The 23,429-nt window shown below is 40.2% G+C and overlaps 1 protein-coding gene across 1 annotated transcript; it reads left to right on the plus strand.

The window, feature by feature from the left end:
• Positions 1-4,554: 4,554 nt before the first annotated feature.
• Positions 4,555-20,361, plus strand: LOC143302066 (uncharacterized). The gene is made up of 3 exons (XM_076616567.1): positions 4,555-4,818; positions 9,034-9,327; positions 10,299-20,361. Exons 2-3 carry the CDS (start codon positions 9,064-9,066, stop codon positions 11,460-11,462), a joined length of 1,428 nt encoding a protein of 475 aa, XP_076472682.1. The 5' UTR covers positions 4,555-4,818; positions 9,034-9,063; the 3' UTR covers positions 11,463-20,361.
• The last annotated feature ends 3,068 nt before the right edge of the window (positions 20,362-23,429 follow it).

Here is a 23,429-nt window from a genome sequence, read left to right on the forward strand (position 1 = left end):
AAAACGTATACTTCGTTTTCATGTAGGTTTATTCAAACCAAAGTTATATTTGTTTAAATGCAGAATCGAGCATGGCGGCCATTTTAGAACCGCTTTTTCCGAAAACGTTTTAAAAACATTTTCCGAAATGAGCAAAAGTATGTTTTAAAAAATGTCCCCTGTAAACGTTTATAAAAACATTTATTCTACGTTTATTATAAAACGTTTTTAGAACGTTTTAAGACGTCAAAATCTACAAACTTTTATTTTTCGTTATTAATACGTTTTAAAAAACATTTAAGACATCTTAAAGTCATCTACGGAAAGGTTTTAGAAACGTTTTTTTCGAAACGTTTAAAAAACGTTTTCCGAAATGAACAAAAGTACATTTAAAAAATGTCTTCCGTAAACGGTTTTTAAACGTCTTTGTTGACATAATATAAAACGTTTTTAAAATGTTTGCATGCTATACTGATCTGGGTATGTCCTATGATGAGAGACTAACTAGTTTGAAACTCACAGGCCTGGAATTTCGCAGGTTTTGGGGTGATATGATTGAGACATATACTGAGATTCTACATGGACATTATGATAAGCGCACTATACAAAATCTTTTCACCCCAAAGCACAGTAATCATGAGGGCACACCCACTAAAACTAATGAAGACATTCACCAAATCAAATGTTTTTTTCACACTTTTTTACTGACAGGGTTGTTAACTTCTGGAACAATCTGCCCAGCAACATAGTCACTGCAGGAACACTTCACAGTTTCAAGAATTTATTAGATAAACACTGGAAGGATTATGGATTCCAAGTTAATTTTTCTCCATAGGAAGCTGGCCATAACATTAGTAATTGCGCACTTATATATATATATATATATATATATATATATATATATATATATGTGTGTGTGTGTGTGTGTGCGTGTGTGTGTGTGTGTAAAGGGAATAAATAAAAAGTTCAATAACTGATCTGGCAAAAGGCTGAGCAAGCCCAAAAGCCGTGCTACTTGATATGATATGATATAATATGATATGATTATGATCAAGATAACAATGGCCAACAAGTGTGGTTCGTCCGTCGGGGATCGACGAGGACCATCTAGTCATCCTGGGGGTGGGTGGGTTGGGCTCTGTGGGTGCGCAGATGACTGGTCAGGCCAATCCGTGCCCGGAAGGTTCTGACGCAGTGTGGACAGGGGATGGTGGCGGCTGTCGGGGACTTGCTGGCACTGCTTTTCCTGGCTTGTCTGCGTTGCTCTGCTGCAACGATTCTGTTGGCCTCACAGGATTTGGCGCCTTTGTGGACAGCTGAACGCCACTTTGGTCTGTCCATTGCATTCAGCTCCCATGTGTCGTGGCTGATGTTGAAGGCCTTCAGAGAAGCTTTCAGAGTGTCTTTGAAGCGCTTCTTTTGGCCTTCATGGGAGCGCTTGCCATGTTGGAGTTCGCCATATAGCAGTTTCTTGGGGAGCCGGTGGTCTGGCATGCGAACTACATGGCCTGCCCAGCGCAGCTGGGCCTGCATGAAGATGGTGTAGATGCTGGGCAAATTTGCACGAGTGAGCACTTCTGTGTCAGGGATCTTCTCTTACCACTTTATGCCGAGAAGTTTTCTGAGGCTGGTGGTGTGGAAGTGGTTCAGCTTTTTGGCGTGGCGTTTGTAGACCGTCCATGATTCACATCCATACAGCAGTGTGGTGAGAACTATGGCCTTGTATACTTGCTTCGTCTCCAGGGTGATGCCTCTCCTGTTCCAAATGTTCTTATGGAGCCTGCCGAAGGCAGCGCTGGCTTTGGCAAGTCTGGCATTCACCTCGTCGTCGATGACAACTGTGCGAGAGAGTGTGCTGCCCAGGTATGTGAACTTGTCCACCGCATTCAGTCGTTGCCCGCTGATGAAGAAGATGTTTGGTTCAACGTAAGGCTTTCCTGGAGCTGGCTGGTGCATCACCTCAGTCTTCTTTGTGCCGGCTGATTGTGAGGCCAAAGCTATCACAGGCAGCAGAGAACTTGTCGACGCTGTGTTATATGTCAGCTTCGGAGGCAGCGTTGAGAGCGCAGTCATCAGCAAACAGGAAGTCGTTGACGGTGTCTGTCCTCACCTTGGTTTTTGCTTGAAGCCTCCTGAGGTTGAAGAGTGAGCCATCTGTGCGGTACCTGATGCCAATGCCTACGTCAGCGTCTCTGATGGCATCTGTCAGCATGGCTGAAAACATGAGACTGAACAGGGTGGGGGCAAGAACACACCCTTGCTTGACTCCGTTGGAGACAGGGAATGGTTCTGAAGTCTCTCCTTTGTCTTGGACTCGGGCCAGCATCCCATCGTGTAGTTGCCGTATGATGGTGATGAACTTTCTGGGACATCCGTACTTCGCCATGATTCTCCAAAGGCCATCTCTGCTAACAGCATCGAAGGCCTTGGTCAGATCGACATAGATGGAGTAAAGCTCGGCGTTCTGTTCCTGACACTTCTCCTGGAGCTGCCTGGCAGCTAACACCATGTTGATAGTCCCGCGTTCTTTCCGGAAGCCACACTAGCTCTCTGGTAGGAGACCTTGCTCAAGGTGCGCTATGAGACGGTTCAGTAGCACTCTGGCCAGAGTCTTGCCTGCGACGGACAGCAGGGATATTCCATGATGGTTGTCACAGGCCTGACGATTTCCTTTGCGCTTGTACAGGTGTATGATGGAAGCGTGTTTGAAGTCCTGTGGAACTGCCTCATGCTGCCAGTTGAGCTGGAACAGCTGATGAAGCTTCTCAGTCAGCGCCATACCACTTTCTTTGTAGACCTCAGCTGGAATGGAGTCTGAGCCAGGGGCTTTGCCATTGGATAGCAGACGGATAGCTTTCTGGGTCTCCTCCAAAGTTGGAATGGCATCCAACGACTCACTGACTGGCACCTGGGGGAGTCGGTTGATGGCTTCATCATTGATGATGGAAGGGCGGTTCAGTACGCTGTCAAAGTGTTCAGCCCACCTCTCAAGGATTTCGTCCTTGTCAGTGATTAGGGTAGAACTATCAGCACTGAGGAGTGGAGCAGATCCGGAGGTGGTGAGACCGTAGACTTCTTTCAGGTCGTTATAGAAGTTCTTCATGTCGTTCCTGTCTGCAAAGCCCTGGATCTCATCAGCTTTGTTGCTGAACCAGGAATCCTGCATCTGCCGCAGCTTCAGCTGGATGGTGCTGCGTGCGGTATTCAGTATGTCTTTCTTTGACTGTGACTTGGGATCTTCAATGTGGGCTCTGTAGGCTTGGCGTTTGTCTTCCAGCAGCTGCTTGATCTCAGTGCAGTTCTCATCAAACCAGTCTTTGTGCTTCCTGGCAGAAGGCCCCAGGCACTCCACGGCAGTGTTGTACACCGTCTCATGCAGTGCGCTCCATGCTGCCTCCACATTCTGGTTGTCCAGCACGGTGGACTCAAGGCGTTCCTCCAGGGTGTCAGCAAAGCCCTGCTTGATGTTGCCTAGCTCCAGCTTGTTGACATTCAGGCGTTTGGGTGCTTTCATGCCCTGAGGCCGTCTCTTGGGCTTGATGCGGAGGTTGAGTTTGGAGACGATAAGGCGGTGGTCTGTCCAGCACTCGGCGCCGCACATGGCCCTCGTGACTCCGGTACGTCCTGCCTGTCCCTCTTTCTGACGATGACAAAGTCGATGAAACTGATGCCAATGCCCAGAGCGAGGATGCATCCATGACGTCCTGTTACGGGTAGGGAGGCTGAAGACGGTGTTTGTGATAAGAAGGTCGTGCTCGGCACATGTCTGGAGAAGTAGCCTTGGCCATTGCTGTTACAGTTGCCAACCCCATGCTTCCCTGCCAATCACGCCTTCCCAGGACTGAGGTGCTGTCACGGCAGCCAACTCTCGCGTTAAAGTCACCAAGAATGATGAGCTTGTCTGCGTTGGGAACAGTGGTGATGACAGCGTTCAGGTCCTCGTAGAACTTGTCCTTGATCTCATCCGGGTTGGTCATGGTGGGCGCGTTTGCGCTGACAATGGTGGTAAACTTCTTCCCGTTGCACTGTAAAGGGAGTTTCATCGTCATTAGGCGATCGTTCACTCCTTTCGGGGGGCTAGCCAGCTTGCCAACGAGGGTTGTCTTCACTGCAAAGCCAACTCCAGCCTCACGTCTCTCTTCAGGTCCGCGACCACTCCGAAAGAAGGTGTAGCCTGCGCCTCGCTCACAGAGTTCGCCTTCTTCTGCCAGTCTGGTCTCACTTGAGTCCTGACAGCAGGCAAACGGAAAGGAGGCGCGGCAACATGTCATGCCGCACTTTGTTTTTTGTTGTTGTGTTAAAAAAAATGTTCTGGCAAATCAGCATGGGCTACATCAGTAAACGTCACAAGGGGAGCTAGAAATCGGTAAATGAAATACAGTTCTTGTTTGAATAATTTTGTTTTTCTTTCGAAAGCTCGACGCATCGCGGCCGTAAGCCTCGCGCATTCGCACTCCGCGCCTGTGCGACTGATATAGTGACCTCCCCTGACGTGCGTCTGCTTCATCTTCATAAAAGTTGATAATGTATTATAATTTGCGATTTCTCTCGCAATACGTCGGCAGCGCTTTGGGATCGGATTGTTTGTGATGCTTCATTGCTGAGTGTCGGCCATGATGGCTGTGTACACGGGAAGGTGAGAGGCAACTGGCCCTTTCAGGGCTGTTTATTGAGGAACGTAGACACTGGAGCGACCGTGGGCTGAGCATCCTTCTGCATGCTCGATACAGATTCACAGCTGGTAACCAAAACAGCCAGCTTCTATTCCGCTGAAAACAGATCGACACAGCCATGGCGTGCTGGCAGTAGCCCTTGGGTTCACCCACGTTAAATACCCACGTAAGTCTCTCGTGGCCGTTTCGATGTTTTACAGATTCAAGAAAATAACAGGTGGTGATGGTTTTAGCTGTTAGCAGTGGTGCCGAGCTGTCCATTTCATTCTGCCAACCTGTTGTTTTGAATGTCAACCACAACAGCGGTGAAGGGCCTTGACAGTGAGAGTAATGGATGTCATGATTGTGATGCAAACTGTGTGACTCCTGTATATTGTACGCACTTTTATTCACCAAAAAATAGCAATATGCAACTCGAGCAGTGTTTACCAGACAAATGGTGTGACAAACAATTAGAGAACAAATCACAGTATTTTCAAAACGTTTTTATACCTGGCAACACAGTCAGATTCTGGGTGATCTATAGGTTCACCTTGAAGTTGCAACTGCTAGCCTACAGCTAATTCAGCAGATTTTGAAACTACCCCCTTCTTCAGACATGCCTTAATTCTTTGAATTTGGATCAGTATAGTTTGCTGTTGTTTGACTGTTGTGTTAAACCAAGGGAAACATGTTCTATTACATTTGGAAAGATCCTTACAGGCATGTGATCTATTAACTCTTTTTTTTAAGATCTTGTAAGATGTTGTTGTTTTTTTAAAAGCTGATTTTTTTTTTATTGGGACCACAGCAACTCACTCCAGCAGAAAAAGTTGAGTAATCATTCTGTAAAAGGTTTCAGTCTTTTACAAATCTCACACAGTCATTGAGGATAGTTGTTGAAACAGTGTGTAATGATATTCAGCATGAGCTTGATCACTTTGATAAATGTGATTGTCTAAACTCTCAAAATTGCATTGAGTGTATGAAGACAAAGTTAAAACAATGACAGCAGTTACAGGTAAATACTCTGTATCATAGTATGGCACCTGTGTGCATACATTTGTGTGTGTGTTCTTTTGCTTCCTGTGACAAGCTCACTAGTCCCTTCTCTGATTTGCAAACACACAGAGACACTTACATGTAACACATGCACACACACACACAAACACAGACACAAACACAGACACACAAACTCACAAACACACCTGTATGCATGCGCAAACACACACACACACACACACACACACACACACACACACACACACACAGAATCAAGAATATTTCATCCTTTGACCCCAGTTAGGGCATGGACAATGGCAGATATAAAGTAACGTCATTGTTATTATACACCAAGATTAAAAGATTACGAGCAATTAAAACACATGAAAGTGTGATAAAAAACCAACTACAAATAGATTATCATATCATCTTTTAATCTTTCCCATTTTGATGAATTTCCCACTTTCAGACACACTCTCCTTCCTGTTTTCAACAATTTACAAAAAATAAAAAATGATTTGGGGTTCAAATATTTCTCTGAAATGGACTCAGTTCAGAGATCTACAAATTGGGGGCATCACACACACACACACACACACACACACACACACACACACACAAATCAAGAATATTTCATCCTTTGACCCCAGTTAGGGCATGGACAATGGCAGATATAAAGTAACGTCATTGTTATTATACACCAAGATTAAAAGATTACGAGCAATTAAAACACATGAAAGTGTGATAAAAAAACAAAAACAAAAAAAACTACAAATAGATTATCATATCATCTTCTAATCTTTCCCATTTTGATGAATTTCCCACTTTCAGACACACTCTCCTTCCTGCTTTCAACAATTTACAAAAATTAAAAAAAGATTCGGGGTTCAAATATTTCTCTGAAATGGACTCAGTTCAGAGATCTACAAATTGGGGGCATCACACACACACACACACACACACACACACACACACAAATCAAGAATATTTCATCCTTTGACCCCAGTTAGGGCATGGACAATGGCAGATATAAAGTAATGTCATTGTTATTATACACCAAGATTAAAAGGTTACGAGCAATTAAAACACATGAAAGTGTGATAAAACAAAAACAAAAAAAACTACAAATAGATTATCATATCATCTTTTAATCTTTCCCATTTTGATGAATTTCCCACTTTCAGACACACTCTCCTTCCTGCTTTCAACAATTTACAAAAATTAAAAAAAGATTTGGGGTTCAAATATTTCTCTGAAATGGACTCAGTTCAGAGATCTACAAATTGGGGGCATCACACACACACACACACACACACACACACACACTCACACTCACACACAGAGTTTAAAAGAGAGAAGGAGAAAAATGTGCATGAACTCACATTCATGAATTCTTACAGCTTACTGCTGTATTAGATATACTGTAGTGCCTCCCCTCAAAATATGTGTTTGCTTTGTTCATTTGTTTCTCAGTTTTACTTCTGATGCTCTGTTGATGCAGAGTGATCAGATTGTGTGTGTGTGTGTGTGTGTGTCTGTGTGTGTGTCTGTGTGAGCAAGAGAGAGAAAACAAACTCTTCTTTGTTAGTCTTACTGTTTACCAGTGCTTTGTAAAGATCCTTCTTCGAAGACTGGTGTATATTGATATAAAAATTATGTTGTTAAAATGTCTGTTGTTGGTGCGATCATATTTCAGCAGTGAAGCATCAATAGGGCTTCTGATAATGCATATATATATATATCCCTGACACTCCGAAAATGAAACGGTGTACTGCATGAGTGTATATATTCATTGAGTGGGTCAGTCAGTTAATCAATCACATTGTTGCCTGAAACAGAGTACATAAATTTACTAAGGGCTATTTGTAAGGGGATACAAGTGGTTAAAACTTATTTCAAGAAATAGTAGCAGTAAAATGATTAGATTACAATGCAGCTTATCCACCAGTGAAAATGCAGGAGCAAGATAATAGCAAACCTCGGTGAAGAAGAGAGCAAAAATGTAATCTATGTAGTATGTTATGAAGGTCCAGGCACATCCTGAACAGACTGTCATTTGTCTGGTTTCTCCATTTGTCTTCAATCTGTTTGGCTGTTTAGAAAGGATGAACAACAGTAGTATTAACAATGCAGGCTGTTTTTCATGGGGCATACTTGAGAACATAGGGATTGAGTTCATGCACAGTGTGCAATGAACATAGCAGTCAGTGTTGCATTGATGTCATTCTGTATCATGTCACATTGAATGCAAATTGCAGACCATGTGTTTGCTCTGGCCAGTTTTCTTGTTGTGGAAAGTTAATTAAATTACACATACTTAAAAAGTTAAATTTCTTTCAGGCACTGAAAAGCTGATGTCAAGAGGAGACAACAAGTACACCCCCAGAAATAGAGCATGGCTGCCTAAGTAGTTCTATGATGGGGAAAAAACAGTCATGAAAGCGCATCCGTACATAATATATATGTGAATGAATGTGGGAGTTGCAGCCTGCAAATACAGCAAGAAAGAAAGAAAGAAACAACAACAAAAACCTGCAAATGCAGAGAGAAAGAAAGAAAACAACGATGACAAAAAACAAAACCAAAAAAACAAGCACCATTCTTCAAGTTTAAGCTGAACCCAAAGGTAGCCTGTCAGTTCTCCAAGACATGAACAACAGTGAGTTGTTATGTGATTGAAGAACCTTTCTTTAAGTTTAAGCTGAATTAAAAATTGGCCTGTCATTTATCCAAAGACATGTATAACAGTGGGGCCATTTTGTGACTAAAGCCACAGAAGTGTGTGTGTGTGTGTGTGTGTGTGTGTGCGTGCGTGCGTGCGAGGTATCTTTCCCAAGACATGCATAACAGTGGGTTCATTTTGTGACTAAAGCCACACAAGTGTGTGTGTGTGTGTGTGTGTGTGTGTGTGTGGCATCTATTCAAAGACATGAATAACAGTGGGTTCATTTTGTGACTGAAGCCACAGAAGAGTGTGTGTGTGTGTGTGTGTGTGTGTGTGCAGGGCATATTCCAAGATGTGCATAACAGTGGGGCCATTTTGTGACTAAAGCCACAGAAGTGTGTGTGTGTTTGTGTGTGTGTGTGTGTGTGTGTGTGTGTGTGTGCAGGGCATCTATTCGAAGACATGAATAACAGTGGGTTCATTTTGTGACTGAAGCCACAGAAGTGTGTGTGTGTGTGTGTGTGTGTGTGTGTGTGTGTGTGTGTGTGTGTGCAGGGCATATTCCAAGATGTGCATAACAGTGGGGCCATTTTGTGACTAAAGCCACAGAAGTGTGTGTGTGTTTGTGTGTGTGTGTGTGTGCAGGGCATCTTTCCCAAGACATGCATAACACAGTGGGTTCATTTTGTGACTGATGCCACAGAAGTGTGTGTGTGTGTGTGTGTGTGTGTGCAGGGCATCCAGGGGTATGAGCAGCTGCTGTTGATGTTGCCATCACGACAGGCTGTGACTCACCGCGGTGACAGTCCTGAACTTTCACCCACCACGGTAACCAACGGGCGGTCGGAGACCCAGTGCTTCAGTGTTTTCAGTGTCCCATGCTCATCGCCTGACCCAGTTGCCCTCATGTTGCTACGTAACCAGATGGCGGGACTGGAGTTCTATGACGCAGTTCTCAACAATGAGCTGCAGCAGCTGAAACGGCTTGTCGCCCAGTACAAGCTGGACCTGAATGCGAAGTTTCAACAGGTGAGAGACATTACTCCTTTGAATGAGTGAACTTTCACCGTAATGTTAATGATGAACGCTTACTCAGCGCTTTTTCTCACATAGCGCTGATAGCACTTGCACAGACACACACACACACACACACACACACACACACACACACAAGACAAAATAATTGGATAAATCAGTTTTACACACTCACTGTAAACAGGCATCATAATCATGACACCACTCCTCTAACTCACTTGCACATACATGCACACACACACATGTATGCACATGCACGCATGCGCACACACACAGAGAGAAAATATTCATATCGTGAATAAGATACAGCATATCAATACTGCATAGAAAATGGGTCTTGAGAGATTTTGTAGAGGCTTTGGAAGTGGAGTGTCTAATTTGAATGGAAGGGTGTTCTGCTGTATCAGAATATCATGCAGTAATTTGAGTTAAGTATCAGAATCATGCTGCACACAATAGATCTATCCCAGTGTGAGGCCTACATGGTAGTATGTTATCATAGATATAGACAGAAGCTGTAGGGAGGGATGTTCAGGGCACTGCCAAATTCATCATGGAAACTTGATTCAGAGCGTGAAGGCAAACAAGAAGAAGAAGAATAGATAAATTATTTTGCCCATAATCACCTGTGGCCGGATTATTTCAGGAAACAGTCAGGATAGTGAGGAAGTGGGAGACAGCAATTTTCAAGTAAACAGCTTGTTGATTTTTCAGCTGATCAGTTTGTAGATTATTGATAGAATTATGTTTAACCTGTATAGATTATTTTGTACAGTACAGAGCTTACTTCATTTTTCACCAGCATTCATTTTTCAGTCAAACATGAATTTATTTTTCAGTGTTTTTCTTAGTGTATTCATTGGTATTGCTGATATGATTGAATAATCCCAAAATGCTTCAAGATTTGTGAATGACAACCTGTATAGGCAGTATGTTGATGATGGTATGTTGTCGTTGGTTTAAAGGTGAGGAAAAAGAACCATGCTGATCTGTGCCCTATCCACCTAGCTGCCTACCGAGGCTATCATGATGTGTTACACTTCCTCATCGAGTCCAAGTGTGACGTCAACTTCACAACCACCACGCTGCGCAGGACAGCATTGCACTTTGCGGTGCTACGTCACAAGATTGCCTGCATGCTTTTGCTGATTCGTGCCGGTGCCAAACTGGATGCCAAGGACACCTTTGGCAACACGCCTTGTCACTACGCGGCTGACGATGGCTATTGCCAGATCCTGGATGTGTTGATTCGGAAGGGAGTCAACGTCAACACCCAGGACATCACGTCCAAAACGCCTCTGATGAAGGCAGTCAGGAACAACAAAACAGATGCTGTGTTGCGTTTGCTTCGGGCCCAAGCCGACCTGAACATCACAGATCGCAACAGTGACATGGCGCTGCACTACGCTGCACGCAATGGCTGCCGGGACATCATTGACATCCTGCTGTCTGGAGGCAGCTTCATTGATGTTCAGAATTACTGGGGCCGCAGTCCTCTGATGGAGGCTGTGTGCTACAACCACAAGGAGAGTGTGGTGCGTCTGATTGATGCCAACTGTGACCTGAACCGCCGGGAGTTCAAGACAGGGGACACAGCCCTGCACATCGCCATCAAGAGGAACTATGTGTGTGTGGTGCGTGTGTTGCTAGTGGCGGGCACACGACACGACATCTACAACCACCAAGGGGAAACTGCCTTCTACGATGCTGTGGTGAGCAACAAGACGGACATCCTGCAACTCATGATTGCCTTCAACTGCAGGCTGGACGTCCCTCCCAAGTACTTCCCCAACGGTGTGTACAAGTCTGTCTTTCAGCTGGCTGCCGAGAAGGGCCACCTGGACACCTGCCGCAAGCTGGCGGGTCTGGGCTACATCGACTACTCTGCCAGAGTCTACTTATACGCCAACTACGTGCCCACACGCCCCAGCGAAAGCGACTCCTCGTTGGCATGGTTGCGTGCTGCCATGCAGCGTGTTGTCCCTCTGCAGCAGCTGTGCCGCAAGGTCATTCGCCGCTATGCTGGCCATGACCTGCCCACCAAAGTCGAGTCCTTGCCAACTCCACGTGCTCTGAAGGACTACGTTTTGATCAAGGATTTGATGGAAACAACGGAAACCACTGCATAGTTCTCAACAGTTGAACGCCTTGTCCACTGGTTTGCCTGTCCATCTGCCTATGACTGCTATGTTGAGACAGCATATGTGTACAGACAGTCTCCTTTTTTGGAGGGGTTGAGGGGAATTACTTGTAGATTTACCCCACCTCCACCCCAAAAGTCTTGTACTCTGAAACAAACAGGTTGGTTCAACTGGAACCAGGTTATATTAAATAATAAATGATTATGTGATAGTGGCTTGATTCGCCATAGTATTAACTTTTGACAGAGCTTCTCTCCAGATTTTATACTCTGAATTTGAGACAAATGTAGAGCAGACTTTCTAACATAGTTAACATTTGACATTCTACCTTCATCTATGAGCAATGGATATTTGTTGAAAGGGGAAAATGATTTGGTCTTAAATGTGAATGTACAAAATTTGAATTAGTTTTAAACCAGTAACAAAAGTAATTTCCTGAACTTAGCACAGAAGAATTTATTTACAATTACAAAATATGAGATTTTTGACAAAATTTCTGTGTGGTGTGAGTATGGGTATGTGTGTATTAGTATTTGTATTTGTGTGTGTTTTTAAGTGTGTCTGTGCATGTATTTATGTTTGCATGTGTTGAGGGCAGGTGAGTTAGGGTGTGGGCTCTGAAAATGTGTTAGTTTTTGTTTAAATTGTTAGCCCCAGGATAAAAGTTGTTGTTTTTTCTAGTTTTCTTTTTTCTTTCTCATGCCACCCCACAGTCTTTTTTTTTTTTTTTTCATTTTGAAGAAAGTCAGGAGATAATGAAGACTGACTTGAGATATGATATGTATTGCCATGAACAGGCTTCTTTCTTTTATTTTTTATATTTCTTTTTTTTCTTTTTTTCTTTTTTTTTTTTTACTGTGCCCCATTTGTATGTTATAGGTTTTTTTACCCCTTATGATTTTTATGGTTTTTCTATGCCGCAGTACAGTTACTGGGTTTTCCATGCCTTATTAGGAAGTTTCTTAGCTGCATTATTATGTTTAAGGTTTTCCCATGCTCCATTATTTTATTGGTTTTCATGACTCATTATTTTGGGTTTTCCATGCCCAGTTATTATGGATTTTTTGTACCCTGTTATTGGGGTTTTCCAAGCCCATTATGATTATCTCAATATCTGTGCCCCATTATAATTTAAAAGTTTTTTCTATGGTCCATTATGGTTTTTTTATGCCCCATTTTTGTATCAAGAGATTTCCCATGCTCTCTTGTTAGGGTTTTCAATGCCCCATCATTGGTTTAGGGTTTATCCATGCTCCATTATTAGGGTTTTCCATGCACCATTATGTTAAGGCTTTTTCTATGCCCTGTCGATAGTTGTTTTTTCCATTCCTCATCTTAATGTCAGGGGTTTTCCTGTGTCCTATTATTAGTTTTTCTCGTGCCCATTTATAATGTATATTGCATAGGTCTTTTTTGTGGTCAATCATTATGTATATGTTTTTTCCATGCCACATTATTGTGTCCAGGGTTTTTTCGTACCCTAGCTCAGTGACATTATTCTCACGTTTTGAATCTCCCAGGTATGGCCACACATAGACTTGTTCTATCACAGTTTCAGTATTTACTTTTCATTTCACAGCACTAATGACAACTAAACATGCTATTAACTTATTTATTTTCTATTCTCTTTTGGGCAAGTTTGCATGAGGTGGTCTTTGCAGCGTGAAGTTTGCTTAGAATTAAGAATGTTCCTAGGTATAATATGGACTTTACAGTGGGGTTAGGAATATTCTTATCGATAAGTAAAATCAGCGCTGCTAAGTTTGCTCATGCAACCCACCCCTGATTCCTAAGTCACACATACTTTCCAGACACAAACTGGGATGGTATTTAGGTTCAAAGTATTTGATTGAAATATATAAAAACAAATGAAATTCTAATTTAAAAAAAACGAAAGAAGAATAAGCTTTTTCATGTGTATCATTAGAATTCATTTATTTATCCCATTCAGATCAGGAAAAAATGTTATCATACACTGTAAAAAAAAAGAAAAAAAAACATCCATTAAAATTAATAAAACAATAATTTGTTTAGAGATAAAAAGTAACAACAACAAAATAAGTGTAATAGTAGTGTAACTGTATCATATTCTTGAAAATAGAAAAGAACTTGATGGCAACAAAACTTTAACCTTATTAAATTTAGCAAATCAGAAAACCAACAACAGCAAAAAAGAAAAAAAGAAAAAAAAGAAGTTTGACCTGTTTGTGTGTGTGCGTGGGAGAGACACAGAGACAGATAAGGAATTGCATGTATACATGTGTGTACATGATGTATTTATGTATGTGATTGTGTATTATTCAGATGTTTATGACTGAAATTAACAAGAAGAACTTCAAAGCAAAATATATTGAACACACAATTAAAAGCATAATTATTGTTATGCAGAAGAAACATTTTCGTGCCACCACTTTCTGCAAGAAAGGCCACACTCATTGCTGCTGTGCTTGCGACCGCACACTCTCTCTATGTTGAACATTGGTGACATACATGTGTCTGTTTCCTATCTTGTTAGAAACAGTTTATAATTTTAGCCCTGAGTAAAACAGATTTGGCATACATGTGCCAAGTATAGTTATTGCTGTATTTTTGTGAGAATGCATGCAAACATCAGTTTTCTACGACTTGTTACAAATGCAGAAAGCTGAATCATGCACATGTATTGGTTTATATGTATATATATAATATATATATACACACACTTATATCTGTATATACATATGTGTGTGTGTATCTGTGTGTGTTTGGGTTTTTTTTTTCCTTCTTTTTAGGTTTGGAAGTTGTTTTGTGTTGTTACTACACATAGCTTTGTTAATTTCTTCTTTGTGTGTGAATATTTTCCCCTCAACATAAATCTCAATCGATGTCTTAACATTATGGAAATCAGTTCTTCATTTAATGAAGATTTGTTGGAAATGACAATGAAATAAGTAAGCTAATCAGAGGTTCTCCTAACCGCAGTCAGCACAACATATTTGAATACTTCAGTATTTATTTTACCAGGTCAAGTTACATGTATACTGTATAAGAAGAAAAAGAGATAATGCTAAGGTATCAAATTACATGTAATGTAAATTTATTTAAATTACATGTGAATTGATACCATAGTGTTGCACCTTTCTCTTGCTAGTGTTCTCAAACAGAAACACATCACACACTGTTTCACACATTGGTTTTCACACACACACACACACACACACACACACACACACACACACACACACACAGAGCGGCGCAGACACACACAGAGACACACACAATCACTGAATCAGTAACTTTAATCCTGGTTTAACATCATCCCCATCCCAGGAAAGTGGGGGCAGGGGGCCTATAACACACTACTCTAATGACACTGGAACAGAAAAAGATTCCAGGATAGTGATTCTGTGGAGTTCCTCCGAACAGTTGCATTTATTATGTTAGGAGATATGAAATGTATGATTCATGAACAGCCATCATTCTGTGTTTTAGTGTGTGTGAGGTTGCTTTTTTGGTTTTTTTGTGTGTGTGTTTGTGTGAGTGTGTGTGTGTGATGTTGTGTGTTTGTGTGTGTTTGAATGCAGATGTGAGTAGATGAGTGTACATCTTGTTTTGCTGATTTCAAAAGATGTGTGATTAATACTACAGTGTATTTTACTCTCTTTTTTCCACCCCCAAAGAGGCTGAGTGGGATGGATTGTGTGTTTTATCATTCCTCCCTCCCCCTGCAGTTGTGCAGAGGGGGAAGGGAGGGGGGTTGATATTTGAAAGAAAAAAAAATCAAGTGCAGGTGTTACTGTTAGTGTGCAAACTAATGTGTTCACATTTTCTTCTTAAAAAGAAAAAAAGAAAAAGAAAAGAAATTGTGGAGGTGCATGTGTGGACAAGATGCATCTGATTTCATTCTTTTTACATGCTTTAAAAAAAAAATTTCTTATTTTTTATATACAGAAAAAAGAGAGATTTATTCAGATCAGCTGTTATTCAATTTATTTGTGTAATGTGGTTGTATTTCACAACAAGATGCTTCACAGCTCCTGCTCTTTTTATGTTAAAAAATGTATCAGTGAAATAGAGGTGTAACTCTAGTGTGTGTAGATGGATACTTTTTTTTCAGAACTTCATTTTGAAAATTATGAGCTGAATAAATGGGTTCAATGCAGGAGATTAATATGGTGTATATTTTTACTGTCTCAACCTTCGTTTGTGACAAAGGCCATCTATCATTTAAAACAAGATAGAACCTTTATACTGAGAGTCAGAAGCCTGATTTGTTTTGCTGTTGTTGTTGTTGTTTTTTGCTTTAGTAAGTTTATTTTGAAGGGAAAAAAATGTCCCAATGTGTTTGATATGTTTCTTCACTTTTTATGAACAGGTGAGTATGATTCAGCTCATGTTTTGTAGGGACCTGTTGACACTGAGACAGTTTCCTTTTCCCCCCTGGTCCCCAAACCAACTGTTTTTGTTTAATTCTTGTTTCAGATGCTCATGAAAAGTAGAAAATGATTTAGTTCAGTAAAAGGCGTAGTTGGACAAAATGCATTTTCAGTGATTCATGAGTCTTGATTGTAGATCTTTGATGGAGAATCTTCACCAGCAAAAACTTGTTCTAAAACTGGCGACATGGTTAGAATGTGCAAGTGAGCATTTGTGCTCACACACACATGCAAGACAAAGAAAAAAATGATGAAAAAGTCAGTGTGTTAATTAACAACAGGATAACTTTACATGATTCAAAAACTATCATCAGAATATTGTAAGAGGCACTCAGAAAGCCAGACTCAGCATTTAAAAAGGTACACAAAATTAACAGGGAACACTTTGGATTAAAAAACTGGCTGTAAAGAATTCAGATCATCACAACAGACAGAATTATGCTTAAATATGGTACACATTTTGTTGTTGTTGAATTTCTTTAAGTATGCACGGTGTCTTATAAAAGGTGTGTGTGTGTGTGTGTGTGTGAAAAGACTTGATGAGAAGGAAACAGCTTTGTGTTTTACAAAGTACTTGTATATAATGTGTCTATAGTTTGAATTTTTGATGACCTTTGTACATAACTGATCCATTCAACTTGTTTATCCATATCTGTGAAATGAAGCATTGAGAAAATACGAAAAACTCCATGTGAATGTAACACAATACGGGTGTCTTGTTCTACGATTGTTATAAGATTGTTTTAAACTCTGTACCTGTGCCCTGCTTTAGTCCCTGTTCATCTTGACTGAGACCATGTCCAACGCTTTTTTCTTTGTCTATTTTTCTAACTGATGTTGCGGATGCTTTATTTTCTCTGTCTTCTTCTTATTCGCTGCCTTCTAGCTTCAACATGGTCTGAAGTGTAGAGCTGTTGATACATTGGTAAACATGTTGGTAAAATCTTCCCAAGTTGGAAAAAAAAAACCCACCACCAAAAACAAATGAAAAATTGGATAGTGAGAAACAAGGATGGGGAGAGGAGAAAGTCTGAGATGATGAAGAGGATGAGGTGTATGGTATAAAAGTAGAAGGTGGTGACAATTATAACTTTCTTTTCTTTCTTTTTTTTTTAGTGGCATGTTACCTTTTCAAATGAAATTTTTAAAAAAAGAGGGTATCCTGTGAACATAAAGAGAGAAAATAACCTATGATCCTGCTTGTCCAAGAAAACAAAGTATATGACTTCGCTGACAGCAATGACATGGTTAACAGAACATGCATCATTTGAATGAAATTGATGTTCGTCCACATTAAAATCATGATACAACTTGGCATGGTTATGAATGCCAGGTGAGGGCTTTTTATAAGTATGAGTTTAAGAAATTTACAGCACCTAGAACCATTACAAATGAGAATACAAGTATCAAACAAATATCAGCTGGTCAGCACTTGCTTTTGCTGCCACAGATGCATGCAACATCAACACTGCTTTAGTACTTTGTCTCAGGTTACTCGCGAGTCAGTGATGATTGATTACTATGCCATATGGAAGAAATCATGTACAGAAGGAAAAAAATGGTGGAGTCATCACATACACACAAAAATGATTAAATAGATAGATAGTATAAAAGATACATAAATGTTCAGATATATATTTATCTATAATATTATAATTATTATATATATCTTACAACAATTTTTCACATATAAAGTTAACTGTTATTGTGATACTTTAATTAAAATGTTCTCCTTTGAAAGGATGAGAGCAGCATTTTGGCACAAGATAACAGCTTATGTGCTGAATGCTTTGTATGTTTGCTAGAGTTAGCAGTGTTGAAGAAAGTTCAAGTTGTAACAAATTGTTAAACAAACAACAGAAATACATAACAAAAGATATAATTCACATTCATTCTTTATCAGTGTGTGCAAATGCATACGTACATGAATGTGTGTGAGTGTGTGTGAGCGCATAAGTGACGTATTGTTGGAAGGTGGGGAGATTGTGTTTGCAGGGTTGTATACATATATGTGCATGTATGTGAACAAAATACATAAGTCATGGAAAAATTATGCTTTCAGCTGTACTTTTATCATGTTGAAAAAGAGCCTAATTGGAGGCATATTATTATGTATCATAGTCTGATGAAATGATTACTGATAATTGAAATACTCCTTAAAGTGAAAAAGTACAATTGATACATTCTTTTGTAGATTGCATTGTTGAAATCATACATTCTTTTGTAGATTGCATTGTTGAAATCAGAGACTGATAGAGAGTGTTGTACTTTGGATACCTGTTACAATGGTTGAGTACTGTCCTGTCTATGGATATCCATTATAAATATTTCAGTATTGTCCTGCCTAGACCACTGTCATTAGTGCTTGGAATGCTGATTTTGATTTAATATTGTTTTGTTGATTTATTTTTGTTTTCTTTTTTCATTTCTGACTTTTTTCTTATTCTTTGAAATGCGTCATGTGGTATAGTTACTTTAGAGTCTATGCAATGATGAGTGATACCATCATGTTAAACAGCTTGATCACTTTACTCCAGTAACATCCCCCCCCACCCCCCCACCCCCAAACACTTCCCCCAGGAAGGTTTGAAACATTGCATATAAAATTATTGTAATCAGAATCACAAAAGAAGATTCTTGAACAGATTGACAACACTTCAGAACATAAAAATGTCAAGTTATAATTCTTATAATAGCATCAGATACTTGATAAACCCTGTTTACAAAGATGTTTTTAGTTTAAAAAAAAAAAAAAATCTAATGAATTTGACCACACTACACAAGTAAAGGGTATAATACTACCATGATGGACAATTTTGCTCTCTGTTACTGAGCATCCTGTGATGTATATTTTTTCCTGGGGAATAATTGATTTTGTTTACAATTTGCAGTGAACATTTCATCTAAATTTGACTTTCTTTCGAATACTGGCATAATATAATATAATGTACTCCACATGCAGTGTTATTGATATTGTCATTGTGAGGTTAGATTTGATTTTAAAGAAAAATTGTATTTTATTGTTTCCATTCAGGAAAATTACTTTCACAGAGAAAAATGGTTCTTTGTGTCAAATGTATAATTGATATAAAATTGTGTAGAATCTTGAGAAGATGACAATAATATGATAATTATACTGATAAATGAATGAACGCAGGCTCTTAGTTCACTATATTAAGCACTGTGGATTGACCCCAAGACACATGCTTATATATATCCCCCCAACCCCCATGACATTTATTGAATGACCTTCAGTACAAACCTAGTGAAATAGAATCATTTACATATCAAACTTTAATATAAAAACAAATGTGTAAAGAACTCAGTTACATAGTACAGAAGGTTGTATAAGCTTTTTTATTTTAGAACTGGATGAGTATTGTACTTTAAAAAAAAAAAGAAAAGAAAAAAAAAAGACTTTTTAGGGGAGAGTTGTTGGGAGGAAATTAAACTATCTTGGATTATCAAGAAAGTCCAGAAACATTTGAAAGAAATTTGAACAAGTTGGGGTGTGGGGGGGGCTGACAGAGGGAGCGGAACAGGGGGAACAATGCATGCAAATAGACCATTGAAAGCAGAAAGTGACAACAAAAACATGGTTGTGGAGAGGGTGGGGGAAAAGGGGTCAGGGGAAAGAGAGAAAGAGAGAGAATGAAAGGAATTAGGAAAAGGGGATGGGAAAATGAAAGGGAGTGATAAGAACACCACCAGCTTCATTATCTCCCACAGAGGTCAGGTATTGATTGAATGCAAGTCATTTGAGAATGTAAATAATCCAGGTGTAGATGGCAAGAGGATGAGGATGCATTTATTTCCTGTACTGCTTGTAGACAGTTTTATGATTCTTTTCGTCTTCATATCATTTTTATTATTACATTATTATTATACTTAATTTACATGTGTTCAGTTGTTTACTTCTGTTTATCCAAGTCATTTGTGACTGTTGTTATTGTTTCAGTGGTGACGTCCAAGATATATATGTACGGAATGTTGTATTGTAAACGAGCTTGTGCAATGAACAACAATTTGTTGCAAGGAGAGAGAAAAAGAACGAGAGGGGGAGAGAGAGAAAAAAAAAGTGTATGAAAATGTACTGAAGTTACTGTAAACAAAATCTTAAAGCCTTCTTCTTCTTCTTTGTGAATACACGGCGGTAAAGTGCAGTTCATTGTATGTACTATGTATGTACAAGACTGGGAACTTCTTTAAAGCCTGTCAGTACTGCATGGGTCTGTTTCTTTGCAAAGGAATGGGTGAATATCGCTGCTCCCTCCCCTCCTTTCCTCTTTACACAAGAAAGGTCTGAGGGGAAGGAGCGGGAGCGGAGCCATGGATTATTCCAGAACCTTCCTTTCTTAGCCTGCTCTTTTTGCTCACACAGGCGTCCATTCTTTCTATGCATAATGCATACAGTTACATGTGACCTGAGGTTGGCCGAAGATTATTGATGAAATAAATTGAAAAAAAAAGTTTTCAATAGTCATGGATGTTTTGTTCTTGAGTGTCTGTTCATTCAGTGTCATCTTGTCCATATTAGTGTTCTTTGAGTAAAATTTCAGACATTTCCACATTAAAAGGAAACTTGTGGAGGGGAAGGGGGGGGGGGGAACCACAACTAAAGCCAAAAGCAATTTTAAAGTCAGAATCAGATACCTCAGAACAATAATGAATTGGTGCTGAAAATTTTTTGAAACTGTCAGCAAAATTGCCTTTCTCAAACAGACTGTTTTGGTTTAAAACAATATATAAAGAGTCAATTTAATTCCACAAATCACAAGCATGCATATGCACACATCATTTATGAAGGAAAGGACAAAAGCAAGACAGACTGTGGGCCTAAAATCATCACAGGGTTTATCAGTTCACTCTGTTCACCACATGACTTGTTTGCATGGATTCCAGTACTGAATTCTTAGGCAGTTTTTCACCTTGTGTGCATACACATGTGTTTTGTATGAATTAGTGTGTGAATGAATGTATACAAGTATGTGCATGCATATATGCAAGTGTGAGTTGTGCAGCACATGTGTAAAAAGTTATAATTACCATCACAAAATGTGTGTACATGCTGATACATCATGCAAACTGATGCAACATAAGCATGGCCGGGTGATGTTAGGGATCGCCATTATATTTTTTCTGATGAAAAGAAAACCCGTCCTGTACTGAACTAAATTTAGTGATGCAAGCATGGTCTTCCTGTACTAATTGTAAACTTCTCTTCTACAAAAAATCATAGAATGACAGTTATCAACAGAACTACTTTTCTAAAATTTTGTGTTGGTATTCCCTCTCCGTGTACTGTAATTCTTACCAATAATCAGTGTTTTTAAAGCCAGCCCAAACCAAGAGGAGATAAAAAATGTACAGTGAAAGTAAAGGAGTTATGTAGATGTAGAGGAAGTCTGGAGTCTAGAGAGAGACAAGCTTGGAGACAATTAAACTGCAGAGTTTGGGTTTAGTTCAGGATTCCATGTGTCATTTGACCAGTTCACCACAATAACAATCGGTCATTTTCACAATGAATGGGTCAGGAAAAACAGCCACTCCATCCTGGCACCCCCATTTAGCCACTTTGTAATTGAATTTGTACCACTCCATCCTGGCACCCCCATTTAGCCACTTTGTAACTGAATTTGTACCTTGTCCATCACACTTGGTAGGTCCTTCAATCTCGTTGGAATGTGTCTGTACTTCATCCATCCACACTTGGTATGCGTATTTTGTCCATCACACTTTGTATGTGTTTGTATTTTGTCCATCACGCTTGTTGGTATGTGTTTGTATTTTGTCCATCACACTTGTTATGTGTTTGTATTTTGTCCATCACACTTGGTATGTGTTTGTATTTTGTCCATTGCACTTGTTGGTATGTGTGCTTTGTCCATCACACTTGGTATGTGTTTGTATTTTGTCCATTGCACTTGTTGGTATGTGTGCTTTGTCCATCACACTTGGTACGTCCATCACACTGGTTGGTATGTGAAAGAGTATCTGTGTGTGTGTGTGTGAGAGAGAGAGAGAGAGAGAGAGAGAATGAGAGAGAGAAAGAACAAGAGAGAGAGATGGAATGTAAGACTGTGCTTATGTCTGCTGTGTCATGATAAACATGGAAAATACTACATAGTCATGACTAAGCTTTATTCTGCAATGCTGAAACACTGACTTGTGCTGACTGCTCTGGATAGTGAATGTTCACACCACGGTCCCATTAATACAAAGGAACAAGTAGAAAGAAACAAAAGCAAAGCAGCACAGTTGAAAGACATCAGATCTGCAGTGTCAAGGTCACTTGCTCTGGACAAATGTCAATGTGTAAAAAAGCACTTTCCTTGGTGTTGTGGAAATCAAAATCTTTACAGTTGTAAAATGTCAAATTTCCCAAATTACCATGCCAGCATAATGTGCAGACATGTTTAATTCTGTTCTTGTGTATACACAGGAAAAATATCAAATGCTCTTCGAAGATAACGTTATCTATGTCAGTACGTGAACGTCAGGTTATGCAAGCTCAAACATACCCCTAAAACGAAGTATGGCTGCTGAATTGTTGAAAGAAAAATGCTCATGCACATGAAGTACGCTCGTACTTATCTTGATCGAATCTCAGTTTTACTTGAAAGGGCCACACTCTTGCATAACATCAGTGAAGTAAACGCATAAGTTGAACACAGATGCTGAAGAAATCTCAGAGATTCAGACTCTCCAGACTTGTACAGATCTTTCTCGACATTAGGCACCTCCTTTCAGTGGCACAGTCCACATGCAGATGATTTCTTATGGCCATGTGTTCTACACATGTATCAAAGCCATCCTCTGCCTGAATACAGGAGAATCGATGGAGTCTCCCATCGGTCCGACAGATGAGTATGCAGGCAGGCTTATCTGTCGGTGTGTGTCCTCATACGGGAGAGTGCCTGACCAGCACAGGTGACTTTTTTTAGTGAGGAGAAGTTGTGCAGTCCCTTCCTCACTCTCTCGCCTACTGATGCTCACAGTCCCACAGGTGCAGATACTGCCACGTGTAGGATGGCCTTGGCAGGTGCAGGTTTCTTCTTCGGAGCTCCGTCTCCTAGGGGGACTTCCAGCCAAGGATAAGAGCTCCCCCTACCCTTTGGTCATCCTCTTCTGCCTTCACAGCCGTTGGGAAAGGTTTCCTCCTCCGCCTGGTCCGTCGTTGGGTGACTTCACATGGGGCAGGTAGTACTGGGTTACATGGTACCAGTAGCAAGGGCTATGCCCCTGAACAGGAGAATGGAGGGAACGCAAAAAGCTAAACTGGCAGTGAATTCCGCAGCAGTTCACAATACGCAAGCGACAATGCTTTTGTGTAAATGTAGGTACCTTGTTTCGTTTCCTGGCTCTGTACAAATTAAGAATTTTTTAAAATTTTCACAATGTTCGTCTGCTCAATGTGGAATTGCAGAACAACTACAGTAATGATTATATTTTTCAGAGTTCGAAACTGCAACCACGATTGTTTTGCAGAAGAATAAGAGAAATCTACACGAGCAATTTTAGCATGACTGATTTCACGAAA

This window comes from Babylonia areolata, chromosome 2 (assembly GCF_041734735.1).
Source record: "Babylonia areolata isolate BAREFJ2019XMU chromosome 2, ASM4173473v1, whole genome shotgun sequence".
NCBI lineage: Eukaryota > Metazoa > Mollusca > Gastropoda > Neogastropoda > Buccinidae > Babylonia > Babylonia areolata.